The sequence below is a fragment of the Pantherophis guttatus genome, chromosome 2 (assembly GCF_059756535.1).
Source record: "Pantherophis guttatus breed Tessera chromosome 2, ASM5975653v1, whole genome shotgun sequence".
Classification (NCBI taxonomy): domain Eukaryota; kingdom Metazoa; phylum Chordata; class Lepidosauria; order Squamata; family Colubridae; genus Pantherophis; species Pantherophis guttatus.
The window spans coordinates 121,039,267-121,053,777 of record NC_142064.1 but is presented as its reverse complement, the minus strand read 5'-3'; the positions used below and the strand labels follow the sequence as shown (position 1 = coordinate 121,053,777).

Below are 14,511 nucleotides of genomic sequence, written 5' to 3'. Positions count from 1 at the left end.
GGTTTCCAGCGCTTCGTGAGAAGATGACGTCCTACAGGACTTCGTTTCCCAGGGTGCCTCGGAGCCACGTGGTGGGAAGCGGGGCGGGGCCTAGGCATCGAATGGAAGATGGCGGAGGAAAGGGAGAAGGCCGCCGGTGTGCCAGCAGTTCCGGTGTCGTTCACTTTTTCTCGAACCAGCGGACGGAAGCGGTTTCTCCACGTAACCGGGCAGATTGGCGGCGAAGCGAAACAGGAGCCCGATTTCCTCTCCGCTGTTGAAGGGAAAGAATTGCAAAGGTGGGGGGTCGGCAGGGGCATTTGGTGTTTTTTTGGAGGGGGGGGTGTCTGTGCGGCTGGGATTAAGCAGACAGATGTGGCGGACTGTGGGTCATGATCCTTTTGCAAGCTTCTGCGTATGAATTCTCCCCCCTCCCCTCCCCTCCCTGTACCGAAACCATTGACTTTCCTTGGCTGAAGATCGCAAAAGGGGATCACATGACCCCGGGACACAGCAACGGTCGTAAGAAGGAACCAATTGGCGGGCATCTGAATTTTGATCACACGATCATGGAGATGCTACAAAGGTGGTCGCTGTGAAAAACGGGCACAAGTCACTTTTTCCAGTGGTGTAACTTTTGAATGGTCACTAAATGAACTGTTGCAAGTTTAGGTTAGGTTTAGGTTTATTAAATTTGTATACCGCCCTTTTCCCGAAGGACTCAGGGTGGTGGAACAGCCAAGATTAAAATACATACAATATAAAAATTAAGATGAATTAAAACAGAATTAAATCAAATTGGCTTCCCAAAATTTAAAACCCTTTGCCCATAAAATAACCCATTAAAATTTTAAGCCAGCCCTGCTTGCTGAAATAGGAAGGTCTTCAAAGCTCGACGGAAAGTACGGAGGTACGGGATCAGTCGTATTCCTGGGGGTAGCTCGTTCCAGAGGGCGGGTGACCCCACAGAGAAGGCTCTCCCCCTGGGGGTCGTCAGTCGACATTGCTTGGCCGACGGCACCCTGAGGAGACCCTCTCTGTGGGAGCGGATTGGCCGGTGGGAGGTTATCGGTGGCAGAAGGTGGTCTTGTAAATACCTGGGCCCTAAGCCATGGAGCGCTTGTTGAGGACTACCTGTACAGTACTCAGTCGTGTGAGCTGTTGTTGGAAGAAGGTAAGCTAGATACAGTGTCAGTACTCTAGTGAAGATCAGTTAGTGCTGCCTAAGTGATCCTGTAAGTTTTAATCCTGTAATGTTTTAATCCTGTAATGTTTTAATCCTGTAAGCGCGGCCGCAGTCAAAAAAAACCTAATACAAATACAATCCTTGGTTATATAAACAAAGGCAAAGAATCAAAATCACGTGAAGTATTAGTATCGCTTTATAAATCCTTAGTTAAAACCACATCTGGAACATTTCATCCAGTTTTGGTCATCACATTACAAAAAAGATGCTGAGAGTTTGGAAAAAGTGCAGAGAAAAGAAGAACTAGGGTGATTAAAGAGGAGACAAAAATGGTTGCAGGAATTGGGTTGGGCTAGTCTTGAGAAAAGAAGGATTAGGGGTGACATGACAGCAGTATTCCAGTATTTGAGGGGATGCCACAAAGAAGAGGGGGTCAACTTATTTTCCAAAGCACCAGAAGGCAAGAAACAATGGATGGAAACTAATCAAGGAGAGAAGCAACCTGGAATTAAGGAGAAACTTCCTAACAGTGAAGGCAATTAACCAATGGAAGAATTTGCCTTCAGAAGTTATAGGTGCTTCATCACTGGAGGTTTTTAAGAAGAGACTGGACAGCCATCTGTCTGAAATGGTATAGGGTCTCCTTGAGCAGGGGGTTGGACTAGAAGACCTCCAAAATCCCTTCCAGCTCTATTCTGATTGATTGATTGATCAATTGCATCCCGTTATATAGCCTGCCAAGTTCCTGCCAACGGAGCACCCAAAAATCTATTATTCCCTGTTACTCCAGTCTATCCTTTAGTAATGTGCAGGACAGAGAAAGGAGTGAAGGAATCATAATACAAACAAAAGATATATTTTGTCTTTTGTGAAATAAGGACATTACTGTAAATGCAGTGGTGTTAATTGCTGATCATATCAACAAACCCAGTATAAGTGGTTCTTGTTTCTTTTTTCCTACAAAAAAGTGTGTGTCTGCCAGTGAATTTCACACGCAAATCAAATGCATCTACTTATTTTGGCCACCTTGTGCTCTTTTTCATGCCAAACAGTTAGGGTTATCAATGCTTGATAGTCACCTCTGCAAATTGATCTACTCGTGACATATCACAATAAGGATTAGTTATGTCTGTAGCCAGGTAAAATCTTTGTGGACATGAGATTTTAAGTGTAGTGATGGGCAAAAAAGCAACAGGAGTTGTAGAGGTTCCCTCTATCACTCTAATTCTTTCAATAATTCATTCTTATACATAAAGTAATCATTACAGTACTTTCTTTCTGAGCCTGTTGCCTAAGTCTTTTTGCAATGTGAAGCAATGAAAAAGAGTGCAATTTGTAACGTTTTTGCTGTATGCTCAAAATGACTACAGTTTAAATACTTAATATGGACATATTAAGTATTACTTGGGAATTTTGGTCTCCATATTGATGTAATTTCTTTAAGACCTGATTTTCCCCCCGCTAGCATACAGTAAGGGCCATAGTTTTGTGAGAGGATAGTGCTTGACTAGTTTAGCCTCTTGAAACTTCTCCACAATGTATGTGAATAGAAAAACCCCAATCACAATTTTTATTGACACTCTTTCTTTCCCTGCAGTGTTCGACCAGCTCCTCAGCCAAAAGAGCTTGTCATTCCCTTGATCCGAAAGAATCAGTGGAAGAAGCCTGAGGTCTCTGCAACCCATCAGGAGCAGGATGGGCTAAATGGTGTTGATGCACAAGCAGTCAAAGAACTCATTGAAGGTGAATACATGACAGAATTGCAACTTTGTCCACTAGCAAAAAACAGAATATGAGATTTTTTCCCCCAGTTTATAATTACAGGAACCTGGTATAGCAACTTCTAATAGACTAATTTAGGACTCTGGAGGAATCAATAGATTGTTTGTCAGTGATGTTGCTGGAAAATAATTCTGTTAGAACATAGTATCTCAAGGTTTTAGCCTGAACCTCCCTTCCATGAACATATACAGCATCCCAATCGACTAGAAACATGAATTAGCATAATTGGGAGGAAGTGGGGAGGGAGGGAGAGAGAATCTGTTTCAGTCGCCTATTGAATGGTGATTCATGAATGCAGGTGATTAATTTCTAGGACAGTGCGTCCCACTCATGCTGACAGAGGAAGTGTGCTGTGGATCCCGTTGGTCAAGGAATTCTGGCTGGCAGGATCCAGGAGAAGAGCGTTCTCTGCCATAGCCCCTGCCCTCTGGAATATCCTGCCCCTGGGGTGAAGTCTCTCCCCACTCTCTTGTCCTTCTGTAAGAGCCTGAAGACCTGGCTGCCAGTTGGCCTGGGGACCCAATGGGGAGGATCATACTGGAAGTGATTGTTAGATTAATAGCACAATCCCACCTAACACTCCCCCCCCCCCGCATCCTTCTCTCTCCCCGCACATCTTTTAATTTAATTAATATGCAATTATATGTAGTTTTATTAATGTTACATTTACATTTTCTTTTATAATTTTACCTTTTTATTGTAAGGCGCTCAGAATAGTCCCGCGACAAGATGGGCAGGTGGCAAATAAATTTAATAAATAATAATATACTATTTGGGTATAGTGGCGTCTATACACTGTTGACTAGAGATTATTAACACTCTAGATAAACATTAAGCTTCAGAAGAGTTAACTGGCTGGCTCAGGAATTCTGGGAGTTGAAGTCCACAAGTCATAAAAGGGCCATAGTTCCCCATCTAGAGATATTCTTTGTAAGTACACCATTGAACTATAGCACTGTATACCTTGTGCTTGCATTTCATACTAAATTTCTTTTAGTTGCTGATGATGCATTTAAATTACCGTATTTTTCGGAGTATAAGGCACCTACCTTTTTTGGTGAGGAAAACAAGAAAAAGAAATCTGCCTCTGCCTCCCAGCAATTTTGCCTCGTTGCAGCAAACAGCCTGCTTTACTTTCATTTTCGTTTTCAGCATAGCTTGATTAGCACAAGGAAAAAAATCTGCTCCAGCAATTTACCTCCTTGCAGCAAGCAACAGAGGCCCCCACAAAACAGCTGAGAGCAAAATAGCTGAGAGTCGGGAGGCTGATCCAATCAACTTGTGCTACTTAGGCTGTGCTGAAGCTGAAAGGAGCTGTTTCTTCTTGCTGCTTGCTGCAAGGAGGTAACTGCTGGGAGGCAGAGGCCAAAGCGTGGGGGCCAGTGGATGGGCGGGGCTACATTTGGTGTATAAGACACACCTAAATTTTCACCCCCTTTTAGGGGGGAAAAGGGTGCATCTTATACTTCGAAAAATATGGCAATACCAATGCTTCTAAACCACAAACAGAAAATCTGGTTGTTGCAGGAGCTGTGAAGTATACAACCTGATAAAACCGATAACTTTACTGCTACTTTCCTGGTAAATCTATTATAATGAACATCCAGATCACCTTGGATTTGAGTAGCTCTTAATTTTCCCCCACTGGACCTAGGAAACAAATATTTGACTCTTGAGTTTTCTTGACTTAACTCTTATGCCTTGTTCACTGCTATTTAGAATCCAAGAAATCACAGGAGCAATGGGAAAGTGGAAGCAAGGTAGATTCCAACTTTGCAATTCCTCTCCTCATGGTAAACCGTATGCCTGATGGCTTTGAAGATGGGGACAAAGTGGATGTCAGCCTCCGCCCAGAATCGGTAAGAATAAAACTGCATTATTCTGGACAATTCTTAGAATTCCTACTTCAGTTGGTTTAATTCCTGTTCTTTTTCTTTCTTTCTCTCTATATATTTTAATTTTGGCAGTCAACTGAATCGGATTATGAAGAGGTACCAGTGGAAGCTTATGGTCTTGCTATGCTGAAGGGCATGGGCTGGAAGGCAGGAGAAGGCATTGGGCGCACATTTAAACAGTAAGGGTTCTTTACATATATGCTCATTATTATTATATTATTAATGTGTAATGTTATTTTTTTAAAGTAATCTAAATGAAATGCTTTAAAAATTCAGTCAAAAACTAATTTAAGAATATTAGGTGTTCCCAAGCTGTTGGAAGCAATATTATCAGATTAATTTAATTAATTCAATTTAATTTAATTAATTCAATTCAATTTAATTAATTCAATTTAATTTAATTAATTCAATTTATATGCCACCACTCTCCGAAGACTCAGGGCGCCTCACAATACAAATTAATTGTAGCAATAATATTAGCCACCACGTACATAAAAGGAAACTTGTCAAAATGAAAAAGAGGAATCCTGAGGGTCAGGTAAAGTATCAGAGGACTGGAGAAGAGCAGATATGTTCCTGTTTTCAGGAAGAGGGAAAGAGTACTTGGATAATTACGGATCAGTCAGTCTGGTTTATGTGTCAGGCAGTTGGTTTGAGAACATGTACAAAAGAATGCATTCTTTGGCAGAAGTCACCATGGATCTGTTAATACAGGTCGTCCTTATTTAATGATTGATTGGGACCATAGCATCACATGAGGATGTTGCCTTATGATGGCCATCCTTCCAGCACTTCCTCTTGCGGTTGTAAAGCAATTCTTCCATAGTTGTTAAGTGCAACATCCTGTAGTCGCCATTTCCTATCTCCTACCAGCTTTCCCATTGACTTTTCTTGTGGGAAGGCCTGCAGAACAGTGTAACAACTGTAACTACTAGAATAGATTGTAAGTCCCCCCTTGTTCAGCACCACCGTAACTTCGAACAGTCACTGAATGAATAGTCATTAAGTGAGGACTATCTGTAATGAATCTTGCCATACCGTTCTATTCTTGTTTCATAGAGTGAGCAGCCACTTTATTTAACCACAGGAAAATGGTAGCCATATTGTACCTTGATTTCATTAAATAATTCCTCAGGATCTTCCATGAGACTATAATAGAAGCAAGGGAAAGCAATGTGTATGCCTTTGGAAAGGAATTAAAACTTTTCATTGTAGAAAAGTTATTTGACAGAATGGGAAAGCTTTGGGCATGGGAACAAAGGGATTGGGTCGCGTTCCTGGATGCCTGCATGGATTCTTTCCTTTCTACCTCACATGTAATTGCACAGCAATATAGGTTTTATTGCCATCAATTTCAAACCTTCACAATTACATTATTTCATATAAGTTTTAATTGCTTAAAAGCTGTTAACATTGAAAGAGGAGATGCTCAATTATTATCAACCCCATATTTCCTCTATAAGAACTTCATTGTAAGGTTTCAGGTCTGTGCTAAGCTTTGAACCAGGTGCTTTCATGTCTTATGCTATTTCTGATAGATAACATGAGTTTGCATTTTTGCAGGTATAGTGACCTCAGCTTCTTCCCTTTTATCCCATTGTTCTGCTTTGTTGCCTACCTTAGGGATGTGAAGCCAGCAGAAAACCGTCTTCGGCCCAAGGGCTTGGGCCTTGGAGCAGATCGCTCAGCAGCTAAGGACTTGAAACCTTCAGGATCCCAGCGACCCCCAAAGCCAGGCGAGGAACCTTCAAAAAGCAAAGATGAGCCTTTGGGGTTGGTTCCAGGAGGTGCTGTTTTCATTGAAAGTGGGCCTCATAAGGAGTTGTATGGAAAGGTAAACTGACACTTTTCTTCAGCTAGTTGCTTTTTTGAACTGATATGAATGGAAGCCCACCCCCCTTATCCCCAAAAATGATTTGGGAAGTGAGCACAAGTTGAGAAATAAATCCCTTTGTTCTTCTTTTGGAATGGGGGGTGTCCAGTTTTCTCTGCAATCTCTCCCCCTTTGTCTTAGATAGACAGCCTCTGCCTGTGTCCTAGTGATGAGTTTTGCTGTGGCAGTACTGGAGAAATATTTTTATTTCCCAAATGTGTATAATGCTAATTTTACGACAATTCATTTGCTTGTGAAATTGCTATGCACACATAGGCTGTTCCTAATCTTGGCGTTGCAAGCTACCGAGAATTTTTTTTTTTTTAATGAGGAAACTCTGATAAAACAGGGCTTTGAATCAGTTTGCAGTGCAGGCATAGCCTTTATCTGTCATATCAGCCATCCACATCTCATAGCATTTCTTTTTATTCATGTTTTATTGTATTTACTTTTCTGTTAAGAGTTCATAGTAGTTCTTAGGGAGCTTACTGTTTTATCCTCCCAACGGTGACCTTGCGAAATAGACTGAATTGGGAAAGAAATTATACAGTACCCCAAATTTGCCCAATAGACCCAGTGGGGTCCACTGGGGATTCGAATCTAAGGCTTCCTAGTCTCAATCTAAGGCTTCCTAGTCTCACTCCTAGAAGGATTATGCCACCATGCTCACTTAATGACTGGGCCCTGACTTGTGTCTTTTGTAGATTGAAGGTGTTGATGGAGATAATGCTCGTGTCATGGTGAAACTGGCAATTGGCAACAAAGTGGTCACTGTGAGTCAACATGGAGTACAGCCTGTTACCCAGAAAGAATACGATAAGCTGGCTAAAGACTTAAGTAAGTTAAAGTAGATTTCCCCATTGTTCCCACATAGACATCTGCTCTTTGGGGATGCTAAGTACTAATACTAGCTGTCCTCTCACAGCAGCCCTCCTTGTCAATATAAAAACCAAGTCATCTTGATTGCAGAACTTGGGGTAAAAATATGTTGTAAATGTCTGTTCCCCTCATGGGTTATTCTCTCAACTATTTGCTTTTCCCCAGTACAGGTCGCCTCAGCAAGGCTCATAAAGAGAAGGAGGAGGAAGAAAGAAATGGGGCCAAGGACAGCTCTGATAACAGGGCCTCCAAAGGAAAAAACGAGAGCAGGGACAAAAAAAGGAAGCACCCAGCAGATTCAGACAGGTAAATGTGTCCTGCTCTTGCAAGTGCTGAGTGCTATTTTAAAGTCTATTAGCTACATTATATGGTTGCTGGTGGTTTGATCAAGCATTTGCCTGAGTACAGGTTCCAATGGTAGTGAAGGGAGAAATGAGAAAAGACCTCACTTGGCTTATTATACAATTATTTAGAATATAATGTATATTAGTGCAAGAGTGCCTGTTCTTTGGAGATTACAGTGATGATTCCAAAACATATGTTTTTAATCATTTTAATCAAATCCCATTTGGTGTCTTCTCATCTCACTATTTCTGTTTTCCATTCAGTGTAAGTTGCCATACTTAAGAGATCTTGCGAGTGAGCAAATAGAGAATTATCAAGAAACCAGTTCAATTGGGAAGCCTTAAGGCTAGAGTTTTGGCTTGGTTAACTTGAGAGCATAAAAAGGGAACAAAAAAACAAAACAATAGCTTTTCAACAGGTGGTGCCCTAAGAAGCAAATGAGAGAGTAAATAGACAAAAATCTGCAATTGTGAGCTGTAGTACTTAGGGCATGCTAACCTTCCTATCTCATAGCAAAAAAAGCCAAATGGTCCCACTTCAGCTAATGAGAAGATAGTAGGATTTATCATTTCCTACTAGACTAATGGACACAGGAAGCAGTGATCCCTAAGGAAGATAGTTAAATGGAGAAAAAGTCCAGGGAATGACATGGATGATAATTTGTATCATTGGAGCTCAAGCCCTATGGATGAAACAGCCACTGAGTATTTATTTTAAGGGAAGGGAAGGTCAGATCAGGTCAGTTCTGGACATCACACTTTAAAAAGGATCCAGAAAAACTGGAACAGTTTCAGAAAAGGAATAACATGGATGATTGGGGAGCAGAAACTGTATGAAGCTGTATGAAGAGTGAGAAAGATTTGGGTTTCTTTAGACTTGAAGAAAAAATGACAAGGGAAATAAGGTAGCCCTCTGGAAGGGCATTACTCAGAAGGTGGCCAAGACCTATTTTCTCTCTCTCTCTAGACAGGAAATAATGGATGTAAATTATAAGAAGGCAGTTTTTGAGTGAACTTTAGAAAAACATCCTGACAAGTGCAGAGAGTTTGACAGTAGACCCTTTGGTCCAAATGCGGGCTGGTCTTCCCTTCATAGGATGTACACAAGCAAGGGCCAGGTAGCCATCTTATTGTGTACATTCAGCTTGCTTTAATCTGAATTATTGCACCAGGTAGGGATTAGGTGATTGCCTAAGAGACCATTGCCAACTAATAATTCTTCAATAATTTCTCTTATGCCCACAGGGAGAACCATACTGGGAAGCAGAGTAAGTCTGGTGACAGTTCCTCTTCCAGAGCTGCTCACTGGTTGCGCCAAGATCTGCGAGTCCGTTTTATAGATAAGCTCTACAAAGGGGGCAAATATTATAATACCAAGGTACATGCAGAAACCTGCTTCTCATCGTTATTAATACAGTATTACTGCCTGAACCTAGAGTGTACAGATTATACATCTAATTTTATAGTGTTGTAATAATTTTTTACAGTGTGGGTGAAGAAAAGGGTAAATTGCTGTGTCAACAAACCAAATGTCCCAATTGGCATCTTCCAGATATGCTGGGTTCCTAGAATTTCCATCCGGCATGGTTGCTTGCTAGGAACTTTGGGTGTTGCATCTGGAGAACACCAAACTGGTGAAGGCAAATCTAAAACTGGTGGGAGAAGCTAATGAAGGACTACATGACAGTTCTTTGAACTTTGCCATTCAAAACTTTTTGAGACTATATCGTAAATGCCTTCTTAAAAAATAATATGCTTCTCTTCATTATTGAGAAGAGGTGAAATTATTATGTGGACAATTGATAGAGCTGGGAGGTCAAGTCAGTTCAGCTTAATTCTCATTAGGCAGCAGCAGAAATGGGGGATAGCTTTTCATCTTTGCCAGAATAGCAGTATTCAGTTTGGCTCATGGCATCATTATATCCTGAATAACAATCTCTGCAGAATTTACTTGCAGTGGTTTCAAAAGTGCCACGTCCTGCAGTGGTAAAGATCCTTCTCAAGGTTGTACTTTTGCAATATTTTGCGTGGGGAGTTGAATGCAGTAGAAATGGGGGAGCTCACCAAAGCTTTTCCCCTCAGAGAAGGAGCCATTTTTGAAAAGCTGTGGGTTTTTTTTCTCTTGGAGCTTAGTTGTATTGAAGTGATGGGTAGAGATAGAGATACCAAGCTTCAATATTGCCCAAAGAAGGAAGGTAGGATTTTGTTGAATAACTATTTGATAAAGTAACTAACAACTCTCCCTATGAGAAGCCGAAGGCCTGATTTTGTCAGAGAGAAGCCTGTGTCCTTTCAAGGTATGAGTGTTTGCAGCTGAGGGCAAGTTCCAGGCAAAGACTGCTATAACCCACTGACCCGACTGTTAGGACACAGAAGTTATGAAATCCTGTGGTGTTTTGTCTCCAGATGGTAATTGAAGATGTCCTCAAGCCAGACACTTGTGTTTGCCGAATAGCCGAGGGACAAATTCTGGATGGTGAGTGTATTAGTGCTGCTGCTTAAGTCTGAGACTCAAGACTTTGATATTTTCTGAACAGCATCTTTAGCTTGTTGATTATGAAGAAAGGTGTCCAACTTTGGTGCAGAAGTTCTAGTGCTTCTAAGGAGGACATTTGTGATTTGGGAACCCAAGTTTCTGAAGGAAGGTTTGCACTCGTGTCAGCCTGCCTAAATGCTAAGCTTGTCTATTCTTTTCTGAACTTCTTTTTTCTGAGATGATTGATAGTGATTTTGTCTTTTACTTTTGCTACCCTGTCTATGATCTCAAGTTCTTGTCCTGCTTTTAACAGTTTGTTTTGATATTTTTATAGATAAACATTACTTTTCGATTTTAAAATCTTATAATAAAGAACACTGTATATATCAGCATATGGAGATACAGGTATTCATATTTAAAGAGACCTTCAATGCATAATACTTTTAACAAGATTTTTTTATTTAATAGGACTATCAACTGATAGATTATCTTCAATATGCCAAATTAAGCAAATTAATTTGTGAAATATACAGAATTTCAGTATATCTGCTTTTTTGAGATACTGATAGAAATAAGAGCATTTGCAATGTTTTTATTTCTATAATGCTTGCTACTCTTGGTAACAGAATTACTTTACTCTCTAGTTTTTTTGGTTCCAGCTGTGGTAATGAATCTGAGCCATTATTTTATAGTCTCCCCTGATTAACAGTTTCTGCTAAAATACTAAAATATCCTCCCACCCAAATTTCAGTTGATCTGTCAGATTAGGTACTGCAATACCTAACCCTGAAAACTTTTTAAAAAACATAGTAGGTGAAGGCAGAACATATATAATCAGTTGTGTCCAACTCTTGATGGCTTTATAGGCAACTACTCTTCATGCAATCCTGTCAAGCACATTTCTTTCAATTGTCCATCTTTATATCAGTTCTGATGGCATCAAAGCAGAGAGTTCTTTGCTTGCCCTTTCTTGACCCACTAACCATTCCTATCATCATTGACTTCTCCAATGAATTTGCACGTATGACATGGCCAAAGTAAATCAGACATAGTCTTGTAATTTTGGCTTCTAGTGATGTTTTTGGTTTTATTTATAAATAAATAAATGTTTCTGGTTTACCTCTCTGTTGGTTGCTCTGGCTGGCTATGATATAAGTCATAATTTATGCCACCACAGTTCAAAGGCATCCCTACATTCAGCTTTTAGCACAAAAGGCTTTACATTACCACTGAAAATCTGGCTCTAGTTTGGAGCATCTATCGAAAACTGCCCCAAAACTTTCAATCTATCTATGATAATTGGGAAGAAAATGGTGTGAGATGCAAAGTGCTGCTTAAGGGCCATTTAAAGTAGGATAAGAAGATACCCATGTGATAGTCAGGTTCCTAGTTTCACTTGAAATTAGAGAAACTATGTTTGAGAAATTCTCTTTTACACGATTTTTCAGGTAGATAATGAAAGAGTGATATTTCAGATAGCAGTATTAATGACTTCAGGTTCTTGCTTTGACCTCTTTTACAGGTATCCATGAGTCTATGCTGGAGACTGTAATTCCTCGGAATGATTCCGATTGGGTTATGGTGGTACTAGGGGAGCATGTTGGAAGGGTAAGTCACTAATCCAGTGAAATGGAACCTGGCTAATTTCTCTTAAGGCCCTCAAATTTCATGCTATAGAGACATGGAATTGTTTGTTTGTTTGTTTATATTTATTATTAAACATGTATACCACTAACACAATGGTACATTTCAGGGACGATAACAAATCGTTACTTCAGATGCAGGTGATCAAGGTGCAGTCTCACTCTTGTGGTCAACATTCTGGATTACCTCTTATATTATCCTATAATATTTATCATGCAGATTTAGGCAGATAGTAGTTATAGAATAGTGAAGCTTAGCATTGCAATGGCTACAGGCACTTTATTGTTCAACTATTATAAGAAGCTTCACTTCCTTTCACTAGATGGGTAGCCCTCAACTTATGACCAGTTTCTTAGCCATCATTCTAAGTTACAACAAGCCTCCCCGAGGGTACTTGTGACCTGATTTTGATGGCTCCCCACCACCACCAACAGTCAAACAACTGCATTTTGGGTGTGTGACAACCAGTCTGCCATTTGTAGCATCCCATAGTCACCTAACCACATTTTATAATATTTTTGTCAAAAAGTGGCAGTTAGTTTCAGCAAAACTAACCCATAGCGAGCTGTTGATTTCCGTTAGGACCACAGCACTTGCATAATAACCTATATAAAAACCTTGTAAAATTGGGTGGATCATACAGGTAATCCACTTTATGACTCTCATGACTTACAATCGTGAGGGGCACTCGTAAGTCAAGGACTACCTATATGTATTTTTTGAAACAATTAAAAAGTAAACTAAAATGAGGCAAATCGTATGTGAGAACAAAGATTTAATAAGGTTTGGGGCATCTTTTTTTTGGCACTGCTATATTACATGAAATCGAGTTATGCTTACTACTTGGCATTCCACAATATTTGGAGTTCCACAGCTTGCTCACACCTGGTATTCTCAGGTGCATGCTTTTCTTCAGTAAAAGAAACACTAATCTCATTCATGCTTTTTCACTTTTAGATGGGCCGCATTCTGCGTCGAGATAAGGGACAGAATCGTGCAGTGGTGCAACTACAACAGGATGAAGAAAAGCTTCTGACCCTGGATTACGATGCTATCTGTCACTATGTTGGTGGCTTCGAGGATGATTGAGATCCACAGCTCCTCCAAAAAAGAGACCATCTACAGATCAGAGGAATTTCTCTTCTGAGGCTCAAGATAAAGAGCCCAGTTCATAATGTGGCATCTCAATGGAGTGGTGTTGGAAGTATTAAGCATGACAGACCACACCATGGGCAGCCTTCATATGCACAGCAATCCATGATTCATATTCAGTTATTTGGCTGGGTTTTTTTTTTCTAATGAAGATTTTAGATGTGCTGTTACTTTTGGCTAGTGACATGTACAGATCTCTGAATCAATGATGCTCCAGAACTGCCAAAGACAAGAGTGATCTAGTAAAGGCACTATGTGGCATAATCAAACAGTTGCTGGTCAACTCTGGATCTAGAGGACTGAAAATTAAGCCACCCTTAGCACAAAGATTTCTGATTTAGAAACTAGTGGTTCATGGACTTCCATTTTAAATTATTTCGGATGTGGAGTTTTAATCTCTTAAATTTTTTTCTAAAGAATAGCTACTGCAATTTGTGCCATCTGCTGAAAATTTGGGATGAAGGCTGGTAAAATGTATGTAAGAAATAACTTGCTCTTCAACTAAAATTTTAGGATGGAAACTGGAACCAATGTATTTTCCTGATTTTTTTCAGGATGGTCATTTTTTATTGAACTTATATTCACAAAATCCTGAAGCAATTAGTTGTCAGAAAAGAATTGCTACACTGTAGAAGTTTGCAAAAGTTATTTTATTGGAAGAAACTGACAAGATTACAAGGCATTTCTGAAAGAAGGAATAATACTTACATTATCCTGGAGCATCTATTTTCATCATAGACCTAAACATAAATAAGCATCAGAAATGAACGTAGATGAACCATCTCTTGGCAGGTGTCCCATTTTGCTAAAATGAATAAATTTGTGTGTAAATTTCCCTCTCAAAATGTCATGTAAAGTTACTGTCCGTTTTTCCTGCCACCTGTGTAAAAATGAATACAGACCCAACTACTATGTGTAAAATAACTTTCTTAGACTTCGCTGATAGTTTACTCTTTTTGGCTATAATATAAGTAAAGTCTTATTTTGCCTATTCTTTGTATGATTGTTACTAAAACTGTGATCAGTAAACTGCACTGTCTAGGGTGGTCTTTAATTTCCAAAGCAAAAACAATTAATCAAATACCTGACATATTGCAACACTGTTGAACAACCTAGCGCTCTTAGGTTTTACAGTTTTCTACTACCTTATCTCAACACTTATAAAAAAAATTGCAAATAATGAAAGAATAGGATGAAAGCATTGAGGAACAAAAGGATCTCTAATAGAAATAAAAAATGTTTCTCTCTCCTTGCCTACCTCTCCAAAGGATTGTTTGTTCTTTGCTATTAAATAAGCCTAA

General features: G+C 39.8%; 1 protein-coding gene across 1 annotated transcript; it reads left to right on the top strand.

Moving 5' to 3' along the window:
- The first annotated feature begins 19 nt into the window (after positions 1-19).
- GPKOW (G-patch domain and KOW motifs) lies at positions 20-14,239 on the top strand. The gene is made up of 11 exons (XM_034434035.3): positions 20-278; positions 2,763-2,908; positions 4,667-4,806; positions 4,915-5,021; positions 6,466-6,676; positions 7,420-7,552; positions 7,765-7,900; positions 9,184-9,316; positions 10,345-10,414; positions 11,937-12,022; positions 13,016-14,239. The coding sequence occupies exons 1-11, from the start codon at positions 109-111 to the stop codon at positions 13,145-13,147; spliced, it is 1,464 nt and encodes a 487-aa protein (XP_034289926.2). The 5' UTR covers positions 20-108; the 3' UTR covers positions 13,148-14,239.
- Positions 14,240-14,511: the final 272 nt, after the last annotated feature.